Here is a 12067-nt window from a genome sequence, read left to right on the forward strand (position 1 = left end):
AACGGGGATTATGAAATGTGAGGTTGTGCAGGGAGTAAAGCTTCTTCTGAAAAAGGAATTTCCACCACTTACCCGTCTCTCACCGCACCTCAACTCTGCTGCTCAGGCCTGTGACCAGCGGTTCGGCGACTACGGCAAGACCGGCTCCATCTGCACGGGCGAGCGCATCGACAACGCCCTGACCCGCTACCGCTGGCTCGTCAGCGCCCCCCGCGGCCCGGACGGGGTGACCAGCCCCATGCGCGAGGTGGACTTCGACACCTTCTTCACGTCCTCCAAGCGCATCACGCTGGACGCCGTGTACTTCCAGGCCGGGTCGCGGGTGCAGTGCGCCGCTCGGGCGGTCAACGCTGACGGAGACGAGGGCCTGGAGCTCAGCAGCCCCACCGTATCAATCAGTACAGAGGAGGGTGAGGCCACGCCCATTTTCATATACTTCTTTTTAGTCCTTTAGTCGTGAACAGACTTCTGATAGCTTTAGAATGTATATTTACTATAATTCCACCTGACTTTCTGGAATACTCTAGAATGCCAGTGTTCTTGGAATGTTTACCATAAAGTCATTCCGAACCTACTGTAAGTATATAAGATGATATAAAATATATACAGTACAGGCCAAAAATCTGTACACGCCTTCTCATTCAACGTGTTTTCTTTATCTTCATGACCATTTACGTTGGTAGATTCTCACTGAAGGCATCAAAACTATGAATGAACACATGTGGAGTTCTGTACTTAACAAAAAAAGGTGAAATAAGTGAAAACATGTTTTATATTCTAGTTTCTTTGCTCTGATTAATGCTTTGCACACTCTTGGCATTCTCTCGATGAGCTTCAAGAGGTCGTCACCTGAAATGCTTCTCCAACAGTCTTGAAGGAGTTCCCAGAGGTGTTTAGCACTTGTCTCTGAAATGTTGGCATCCACACGGAGACGCAGAGAACGTCCCAAACGCTGGACCCTGAAACCCGTTTTGGGTCCCCTGAAACGCCGGCTCCGCGTGGACGCAAGGCCAGATTTCCGGGGAAATATGTCTCCGTGTTTGACTGCGGTTTCACCCATGCAGAAGTGTGATTCACGCCCCGTATTTGTGGAACCTAACGTCCCTCTGCGTGCCGCTGTAGGGATGTGCCAGCCTCGCGGCGTGGGGACAGTGGGCGCCGAGCCCTTCTCTGCCAAGCTGCGTTACACGGGAACCACGGACCCCGAACACGCCAACGTCATCAAGCTGACGGTCACCATGCCGCACATCGATGGTGAGTTCTAGCCAACTAAGCTCTGTCCTGGTGATTTTGGGAAATATTTCTGCACTGACTGTAATTATTATATGACGGAGCTGGAATCGAAGGCGCGTCCTTCATGATAATTATTGTCTCTGTTGACAATAAAAAATGATTCTCTGTGCCATTGCCTGTCGTTGGCAGGTTAATAGATGTTTGTGACGGAGACCGGTCTACACGCGCATTTTGTACGAATATGGAGGTCACAGCGAAGAACTGTGCCTCTCCATTGAACAAATTGCGCTTGCCATAAAAGGCGACCGTGGAGTGTTTCAATTAGAGCTCTAATCGAACCTCAAAATTTAGGCTTGACAGAATCCGACCCGACCCGACACGTACAGCTTTTTAAAAGCTCAGAGTGCTAAACTAAGAGCGAAAGGAAATGTTCGGGGCAAATGAGAGGGTTTCAAACGTAATTACGGGGCTAGCCTGCATTTCCCCTCCTAACGGGGTTATTACAGTCATTAAAAAAATGGAAAAGTCAAAAAACATGTAAAGTTCTGGAAAAGTCATTCAGACATGAATAAATAATGTACATGTGCGAGGAACATTTTTCTACGTTTAAAACCAGCGCAGGTCTGTAGTATCTTTGCTGGCTTTATGTTATGAACCACGTCACTTAGTGCTGCATGTGTTGCTTCACAATCCAGAACTTTCTCAGAACTTTTAAAAGTCATGTAAATTACATCTGATGATCCATGCCGGAACCCGATGGAGCCCATTTTACTCAAACTTGGAGGAAGAAGCTCTTCCATTTAAGTTCAGCTTTTTAGGGTCGTCATGAATTTAGTCTAACAGTATTTTGGCAAATTTGACTTTTTGTGTGTTTTTTTTTTTTTTTTTTTTTTTGTGTGATTCAAGACTTGGTGGCCAAGACTTGCAAATCAAATTAACAATCCATTTAAAAAATAACATTTAATAATGCATGCAAAACACTTTTACCAAAAAAATTATACGGAAAAGATAGGTACTATAGGTACTGGATGTTTGTGCTCGCTTACCAATCATTTACTGCGTGAGATCGACCCACTTAGAGATAAATTATAGAAATTGAGCCCAAACCTGTTTGACTGAGACCAAGATTTACAGCTTCATATATATAAAATTAATGAAATTGCATAATTAATCAGGAATGCTGCCCATCGTCTCCACTCGGCCTCTGTCCAACTTCGACTTGACCCTGAGCCCCGACGGCACCCGTGTGGGGAACCACCGCTGTTCCAACCTGCTGGACTACGGCGAGGTGACCACCCGCTACGGCTTCGCCGCCGCGTCCGCCCGCGGCCCTGCAGGCGCGGCCGAGTCCCTGCCGTACCAGTACAGCGCCCCCCTCAGAGGCAACAGCACACTGCGCTTCTACCGGAGCCTCAACCTGGAGGCCTGCCTGTGGGAGTTCGAGAGCTACTACGACATGTCCGAGCTGCTCAGCGACTGCGGGGGGACGGTCGGCACCGACGGGCAGGTGAGCCAAAGGAGGCGGCACGCTTCCACCCAACAATACGCTGTATTCTGCGTCTTCTTTTTCCATTTTCAGGCTTTTATTCTGTTCATAGCTCCATTAGCGTCAGATTGGTTTTAAAACGTGGTCTGACTTCCATTCCAGAGAAAGGAAGACATGTTAGGAAATTGGGGTCCGAGTCTGTGTTGTACAGATGGGTGATGATGCCTTTCGGTAGCCCCACCCCATGATGCCACGCCTTCTGACATAGTAGAGAAAACGAAAAAAAACGTATTCTATATTCTACAGTGGAAAGGCAGCCTGAAAGGTTCTGCTTGTTGCTCTGCCTTTTTCCGCCCTCAGCTGCAGAACCTTATTTCAAAGTTCTACATAGAACCGGTTCCCATCGGATTAACTGATGCCATTTTCCCAGTGAGGGTTCTGTGGCATCCAGTCGCCTTGATGAATTCATGTTGGGTAACTTCAGCTGGCCGATGATCTCACACACACACACACACACAGAGCAGCACATTCTCCTGCACCACATATAGAGACACCAGCAGGTTCTAATGAAGATGGGGGACTCCTGACCCCTTGTCCCATTGTCATCTCCTCCGCCCCTCGGTTAAGATTGAGCTCTGAATGCAGGTCTGGGATCATCAATGTGACCGGTGGGTTCTGGAATTTTCTTCTCAGTGTGAGGATCTGTCTGACTCACCCATTTTTTTCCAGACACCTTTAGTTACCGAAGACTAAAAATCAAATCTATCCGACATGTTGTTTCGGACTCGTGCCTGTAAGCCTGGTTCTCTCCATTCAGTGGTGAGCATTTTTACAAGCACCCTCGTAGTCGTGGTCGGAATCTGCACTCCGGGCAGGCGAACAGGGACCCCTACTGACCGCCTGGAGTTCTGCATCTTCTGAGAATATATCTGTCAGAGGTATATAAATATTAATGTGTATAGAATATCTGTGTATTAATATCTATGTTTAGTATAGATATTATTTACATTATTTGGGGATTTTGGGTTGCTGGAAAAATCTCAGTAGAGTTGCACTTTTATATATAATTTCTTGCATCTTAAGCAGCACTGCACTGGAGGTGGATCTGTGTGGTGAGATGATGGTGACGATGCCACAGTCGACTATTTATTTTCACTCAGCAGCAGGTCATGTGACCTTCAACTCCCAGTGCTCTCGGAGAATCAGAACTGGTGGCTACAAGTCCTGGAGGACGGTGTCCCAGATGCAGGCAAATGGATGGTCAGCTGTGTCTCTGTGTCCATCCCGCAGGTGCTCAACCTGGTCCAGTCGTACGTGACCCTGCGTGTCCCTCTCCACGTCTCCTACGTCTTCCACTCGCCGCTGGGCGTCGGCGGCTGGCAGCACTTTGACCTGCAGTCGGAGCTGCGCCTCACCTTCACCTACGACACGGCCATTCTCTGGCAGGACGGCATTGGCAGCCCTCCACAGGCCGTGCTGCAGGGTAATATTTTTACATTTACAGCATTTACCAGACGCCCTTATCCAGAGCGACTTACAGTCAGTAGTTACAGGGACAGTCCCCCCCTGGAGGGTTAAGTGTCCTGCTCAGGGACACGATGGTAGTAAGTGGGGTTTGTGTGTTACCCACTAGGTCCTCTGATGCCCTCTGTTATACTTTAATCAAAGGATTTACAGAAATATCCGTGTAATTATTTTACACCCAACACGCCATCACCTGACACCCAGGAGATGAACTTTAATGAAGTTTCAAAGTTTAAGGGAGGGGAGGAGCCTGTGTGCATGATCGACAGCTGTCACACACCCTACTTCCTCCTTCTGGATGATTTAGCCCAATACGCGACACGCCCAGATGTAGCACAGCGTCCATCTCCTCCGTTTCCCTCCGTCCTCTACACTCCTAATACAGCTTGTACATAAATGAGTTCGAACGGCGCTGACGACTACCAGAACCAAACACTGAATGTGTCCAGAGTAAAAAAAACGAGTGAGAAGATGAATGGATGATGTTGGATAGTTTTTTTTTCCCCCTTGTGCACCCCACTTGTCACCCCATCATGCTCTGCATCACAGCCAGCCGTTCTCTGTCTCTAGGTGCTCTGTATCCAACCAGCATGAGGATCAACAAGGAGGGACGCCTGGTGGTCAACTTCCGCACGGAAGCCCGTTTCAGGGGTCTCTTCGTGGCGGCCCACCCAGGTGAGCCCCGCACCTTCGGTCCCAGTCATTCAGAAGGAAGACGCTTCTGGGTTCGGATTTTGAGCTTCCGACGCTGTGCACTGCGGTAAAAAGCGAGACGTTCCCTCACAGTGTTCTCCAGTGGCCAGAAGGTCTTGAAAGAATCTGTAGATGCCTCACACCATCCAGCTGATCTTTGCTCTTCATAAATGGCCACCGCCCGGCTGAACAGGTCCTCCTGCAGCGAGGATGCTGGTTACTGGATATTCTCTTTCACTACGGTGAAGAGCCACTGCAGGTCATCAAGTTTTATTTTTATGGGGAATTTATGGGCACGTTATACATGTGGGTGACGCGGTGAAGCGATCTGCGTCTTTCGGTACGAACTTGGGGAAGTGAGAAGAGTCATCAGTGCTGGACAGATGGTGTGTCGAGCTGCGTCTCACAGCAGCCTGGAGGAAGTGTGGCTGAGAACAGGAAACTGTGGAATTTACATAATCAGTTATTAATGCTTAAAAGGATAAATTCGTGTGTAATTGTTATTCGGTTTGGTTTAGGGGTCCAAAGTCGAGGCAGGAAGGAGGACAGAATTCAGAAACGTGAGTCTCATATCTGCTCTATACAACAGAACAGCGACGTTCACCAGGATAAACATCATCACTTCCTTTTTTCTTTTTTTTTTAAACAGGATCATCCTCCACGTCTGCAGTCTTCAGCATGGACCACCCAGGACTGACCTTTAACCTCACCCTGGTGCGGAGCGAGCCCAGCTACAACCAGCCCGTGCAGCAGTGGACCTTCATCTCGGACTTCGCAGTGAGTCTCCTCAAAAATCCAGAAAGAAGACTTGCAAACAAAATACACAAGTTCAAATAGGAATATTAAAAACTAAAACGTACTTCAGTAAAAGTTCATTCTGAGATTTGTAGCAGGACATCATCATAGGCACCAATCATAGGCGGTGTTGGGCATTACTTAATTCTACATTTACAGCATTTACCAGGCGCCCTTATCCAGAGCGACTTACAACCAGTAGTTACAGGGACAGTCCCCCCCTGGAGACACTCAGGGTTAAGTGTCTTGCTCAAAAAATGAAGTCATTGTGATACACTGCAGCACAGCACACAGTGAAATTTGTCCTCCGTATTTAACCCATCAGTCTGAGTGAGCAGTGTGTGGGGACGGCGCTTTGCTCAGTGGCATCTCAGTGGCACCTTGGCGGATCGGGATTCGAACCAGCAACCTTCTTCTAGTTACGGGGCCGCTTCCTTAACTCAGGGACACAATGGTAGTAAGTGGGGTTTGAACCTGGGTCTTCTGGTTCATAGGCAAGTGCGTTACCCACTTGGCTACTAGCACCCTAGTACTAGTAATTCTAGTAGTTTCTAGTTACTACTCTTCACTGAGTAGTGAAAGTGAAGTGATTGTCATTGTGAAACACTGCAGCACAGTACATGGTGACACAGTGAAATTTGTCCTCTGCATTTAACCAGTGAGCAGTGGGCACCATGACAGGTGCCCGGGGAGCAGTGTGTGGGGACGGTGCTTTGCTCAGTGGCACCTCAGTGGCACCTTGGCGGATCGGGATTCGAACCAGCAACCTTCCGATTAGGGGGCTGCTTCCTTAACTGCTAGGGCCACCACTGTCTACTCAGTAGGTGGCTGAGTTGCAGCATTATAAAAGTAACTACATACTACAACTACAGATTAACTTAAAATTTTGGTTAACAGAGTTCATGTTAGCCACACCTGCTGGTGTGAATTGCTCGCTGCCAATGTGAATAAAGATTTAGTTCCAGGGCATTAAAAAAAACGATTAATCCCAAAAAGGGAAAAAGTCACGTCTGTATTTTCCACCTTAAAAATGCTTCTTTTGAACTCGCCATTGTCACGTCTCTCCTGCGCGTGTGTGCTAGTGTGTAAACACCCGCCCACCTCAGCCTCTGATTGGCTTATCCTGAACTTGAACTCAACTTTAGCCAGTCATCGTTGCTGATGCGGTTGTTATGCCCCTCCGTTAGAAACCATTACCGTTACAGTAACGCGCCGCATATTACTACCAGTAACGGTAACAGTAGTTGCTCAGAGAACCCGTTGTTTAACATTTGTTCTCAGTAACACCGTTATTCTCATCACTGTTCATAGGTGAAAAGACATGAGACCAAGTGGTGAGGACAAAACAGGGTTCAAGAAAAATTCCGGATTGTTTCTCTTTGTGGATAAACCTGAATGCAGATAGTAGGATTTTTCCGTTCTTGTGATTTTGCGTAATGTGAAAAGTAAGGTTTCTTAAGACAAGGATTCAGGACAAAAAATGTCCAGAAAAATAAAGTGTGTTTGTTTCCATGAAAGAATGAGGACTGATATATAGATATGAGAAACAAGAGTAAAGTTGAGGAAAGTAATGCAGACTTTTCTTTTCATTTTTATTCTTCTAAATTAAAAATACAAATAAATGTTTTAGCAAAACATTGCACATTTATTAATTTGTGTTTTTATCGTTTTACTTTACTTTACTTGGCAGACGCTTTTATACAAAGCGACTTACAAGAGGACGACACCAGCAATTCTCATTCAGTTGCTATAGATTTTGAGTTACAAAACTAAGAGCCCTGATAAGGCCGAAGGAATAGAACATGCTGGGAATTGTTAAGTGCTGGACGAAGAAACATATATTTTTTCTTCTTTTGCGCAGTGTGTGTGCATGTGAGTGTGTTAGTGTTAGACTCTTCTAAATTTTTTTGAATAAGTGGGTTTTCAGCTGCTTCTTAAAAGTTGTGATAGTCTCGGCTAGTCGAATGGAGCAGGACAAGTTGTCCCACCAGCCAGGGACAACAAAGGAGAACAGAGTCGATTGGGACCGGAGACCCCGTGAAGAGGGGATTTTTAGTCTCGTATCTGGCTAGTAGTGTGTTGGTGTAAGAGGGAGAACTTCCATTTACAGCCCTGTAGGCAGCATCAAGGTAAAAACAACCGGGCCAAATGGCCCCTCTCTGGGAGTTCTAGTGTTAAACTCGATGCGAGCAGCTACCGGGAGTCGGTGGAGAGAGGTGAGAAGAGGCGGGACATAGAATATGTTGCTGCTAGAAGACCGATTGTTCTAGCTTCATCAGACACATTCAAATGGGAAGAATTCTGATGCTGAATACAGCTGCGCTTCTGTCTGTCCGGTGAAAGGTGCGGGACTACTCTGGCACCTACACCGTCAAACTCATCCCCTGCACCGCTGCCATGCATGCAGAGTTCACCAGCCCTCCCGTCTGCAACCCCAGAGAGCCGGTGACCTTTGACCTGGACATCCGCTTTCAGCAGGTACCCGGTCGACCCTCTTTAACCTCTCTGATGTTGTGGTGGAAGCCCTGGTCTGAATGCACTCCTCATGTGCAGGTCAGTGACCCCGTCGCCGTGGAGTTCAGCCTGAACACTCAGATGTTCCTCCTATCGAAGCGCTCCGTCTGGCTGTCTGATGGCTCCATGGGCTTCGGCCAGGAGAGTGACACAGCCTTCTCTGAGGGTAGGTCACAACAGATGGCCCATCTAAGAATACCGAACAAGTCACTCTGTCACTCGTCACGCTCATTTTCACTTGTGACAGCTGGGGGCGGGGCTGGGAGCATGTATGCTAATTAATGAATTGTAATCACTAAGGGGACACCATATATGGACGCGTTATGGTGGACCCTGTACAGAACCTGGGCGACTCCTTCCACTGTAACATTGAGAAGGTCTTCCTGTGCACTGGCACGGATGGCTACGTCCCAAAGTACGACCCCACCAAGTTCGAGTTCGGCTGCCTGGCCGACGCCCCCTCCCTTCTCTACAGGTTCAAGATCATTGTGAGTGGAAGTAACTTGCATTCAGAAAGGCTCGCTCTGATTGGCTGTAAGCAACAGGCATTTTTTACTCCTTCTTCAGGACAAAGCCCAACCTGAGACACAGGCTAGGGCATTTGGGGACGTGGACTTCAATGCCGTCCTGGCTGTGGACGACCCATCAGCCCTTGTTCTGGTGAAGCAGCCAGGATCTGATGGGTTCAGGCTGGACTCTACAGCCATGTTTCAGGTCTGTGTGTCGCCAACAAACACTGTAATGTTCAAAATAACAGTGGACTAATCGGGTTTTTATAAACAAAGCATGATTGACAGCTGTCACACACCCTATTTCCTCATTCTGGACTTCCTCATTTAACCCCCTCCTGTCAATATGTGACACACCCAGATCCATCTCTGTTTCCCTCTGTTCACTATACTCCACAAACATGACCACGCCCACTACCAACACCAACATGCAGGTTAACGTGTTAATTCCAGAGTTCTGCTGGGTGAACTGGTGAATGTTATATTAGTGACCACGCCCACTACCAACACCAACATGCAGGTTAACGTGTTAATACCAGAGTTCTGCTGGGTGAACTGGTGAATGTTATATTAGTGACCACGCCCACTACCAACACCAACATGCAGGTTATCAGTGTGTTAATTCCAGAGTTCTGCTGGGTGAACTGGTGCATGTTATATTAGTGACCACGCCCACTACCAACACCAACATGCAGGTTAACGTGTTAATTCCAGAGTTCTGCTGGGTGAACTGGTGAATGTTATATTAGTGACCACGCCCACTACCAACACCAACATGCAGGTTAACGTGTTAATTCCAGAGTTCTGCTGGGTGAACTGGTGAATGTTATATTAGTGACCACGCCCACTACCAACATGCAGGTTATCAGCGTGTTAATTCCAGAGTTCTGCTGGGTGAACTGGTGAATGTTATATTAGTGACCACGCCCACTACCAACACCAACATGCAGGTTAACGTGTTAATTCCAGAGTTCTGCTGGGTGAACTGGTGAATGTTATATTAGTGACCACGCCCACTACCAACATGCAGGTTATCAGCGTGTTAATTCCAGAGTTCTGATGGGTGAACTGGTGAATGTTATATTAGTGACCACGCCCACTACCAACACCAACATGCAGGTTAACGTGTTAATTCCAGAGTTCTGCTGGGTGAACTGGTGAATGTTATATTAGTGACCACGCCCACTACCAACATGCAGGTTATCAGCGTGTTAATTCCAGAGTTCTGATGGGTGAACTGGTGAATGTTATATTAGTGACCACGCCCACTACCAACACCAACATGCAGGTTAACGTGTTAATTCCAGAGTTCTGCTGGGTGAACTGGTGAATGTTATATTAGTGACCACGCCCACTACCAACATGCAGGTTATCAGCGTGTTAATTCCAGAGTTCTGATGGGTGAACTGGTGAATGTTATATTAGTGACCACGCCCACTACCAACACCAACATGCAGGTTAACGTGTTAATTCCAGAGTTCTGCTGGGTGAACTGGTGAATGTTATATTAGTGACCACGCCCACTACCAACATGCAGGTTATCAGCGTGTTAATTCCAGAGTTCTGCTGGGTGAACTGGTGCATGTTATATTAGTGACCACGCCCACTACCAACACCAACATGCAGGTTAACGTGTTAATTCCAGAGTTCTGCTGGGTGAACTGGTGAATGTTATATTAGTGACCACGCCCACTACCAACACCAACATGCAGGTTAATGTGTTAATTCCAGAGTTCTGCTGGGTGAACTGGTGAATGTTATATTAGTGACCACGCCCACTACCAACACCAACATGCAGGTTAATGTGTTAATTCCAGAGTTCTGCTGGGTGAACTGGTGAATGTTATATTAGTGACCACGCCCACTACCAACACCAACATGCAGGTTATCAGCGTGTTAATTCCAGAGTTCTGATGGGTGAACTGGTGAATGTTATATTAGTGACCACGCCCACTACCAACACCAACATGCAGGTTAACGTGTTAATTCCAGAGTTCTGCTGGGTGAACTGGTGAATGTTATATTAGTGAACACATAATGTGTGTTATATCGCACCAGGGAAATTAATATCTTAAATTCTTCCCATTTGATTGACTCTGCGGGACGTTTTCCTCTGAAAAGTCAGAGCGAGAGGCTGTTGTAGGTCTAGCTGCAGTGATGGCCATAAAATGAAGCGCTTGACTGTTTTTGGGGGTAAAGCGCTGACTGTGTTTTATTTCTAGAAGAGAACGAAACCCCACCCTGGCCAGCATTAATAAAAAGCCTTTCGGAGAGAAATACGCGGCCTGAACTCAGACTCCATTGTTTTGTATTGATTTTTGTTTTATTCTGCGAACATCTATTCCATGTTGTGCGTCTTATTAATCTTGTTCTGCTATATACTGTACAGTTACACAGTGACAAAAGAGACAGAATAACTAAACGTGAAGGTAGCTGAGTTGAGGAGGGGACATTCTAAAAGTGTAAAACACACAAATAATCCTGTTTAAAACGTGAATGTTCATGTTGATTTGCTAGAACTCGATCTTCATCTCCTACAAGCAGAAGCCTACAGATGGAGAACATATTGTGTTGCAGCTCAGAGTGTCTTAATTTCGTTGTTTGAAAAATGTCATTGTTTCATGAAAATGAGGAAATTCTCCAATAACAATTCTTCAGGTAAAATGAAGAATAAAAAAATGAATTAACAACTTCCCTTTGTTGCAATGAAACCTCTACTATCCGGATGAAGAAAGCGCTTCTTCAGGAAGTCTGACGTTCCTGTGGCCTGAATTGGAGTGACATTCTGGGATTTGCAGGGACAAAAAAAAAAAATCGCAGCAGAGCTAATTACTGTAACGAGGGTGATTTGTTGGACGAGGACATCGTCCTAATGAAGAAACTGCGGAGGTTTCTGATGAGATTTTAATCACCTGCGTCTCCAGGTTCCTGTCGATCAGACTTTCGTCTTGTTCAAATTTACATTTACAGCGTTTACCAGACGCCCTTATCCAGAGCGACTTACAGTCAGTAGTTACAGGGACAGTCCCCCCCTGGAGACACTCAGGGTTAAGTGTCTTGCTCAGGGACACGATGGTAGTAAGTGGGGTTTGAACCTGGGTCTTCTGGTTCATAGGCGAGTGTGTTACCCGCTAGGCTACTAGCACCACATTCAAATTTCATTGGTCACGTACACAGTTATGATTTGCTGTTAACCTCAATATTGCAAATATTGCAAATATTCAAGTGAAACAAATATGCAAATATTGCAAACATAACCAAATATTACAAATGTATGTTTTTAAATATAAAATATGTGTAGCAGGTCGGGTGG

At 46.5% G+C, this 12067-nt stretch overlaps 1 protein-coding gene across 1 annotated transcript in view; it reads left to right on the plus strand.

Annotated features, from left to right (window-relative positions):
* The window catches only part of frem2a (FRAS1 related extracellular matrix 2a), a 38024-nt gene that overhangs the window by 24845 nt on the left and 1112 nt on the right, over positions 1–12067 (plus strand). Inside the window, exons 14-24 of the mRNA XM_028983151.1 lie at positions 107–410; positions 1123–1254; positions 2409–2740; positions 4010–4202; positions 4814–4918; positions 5455–5496; positions 5586–5713; positions 8075–8209; positions 8285–8411; positions 8546–8733; positions 8813–8959. Of these exons, the coding sequence (XP_028838984.1) occupies positions 107–410; positions 1123–1254; positions 2409–2740; positions 4010–4202; positions 4814–4918; positions 5455–5496; positions 5586–5713; positions 8075–8209; positions 8285–8411; positions 8546–8733; positions 8813–8959 (1833 nt within the window). The remainder of the gene's footprint in view (positions 1–106; positions 411–1122; positions 1255–2408; positions 2741–4009; positions 4203–4813; positions 4919–5454; positions 5497–5585; positions 5714–8074; positions 8210–8284; positions 8412–8545; positions 8734–8812; positions 8960–12067) is intronic.

The sequence above is a fragment of the Denticeps clupeoides genome, chromosome 6 (genome assembly GCF_900700375.1).
Source record: "Denticeps clupeoides chromosome 6, fDenClu1.1, whole genome shotgun sequence".
Classification (NCBI taxonomy): domain Eukaryota; kingdom Metazoa; phylum Chordata; class Actinopteri; order Clupeiformes; family Denticipitidae; genus Denticeps; species Denticeps clupeoides.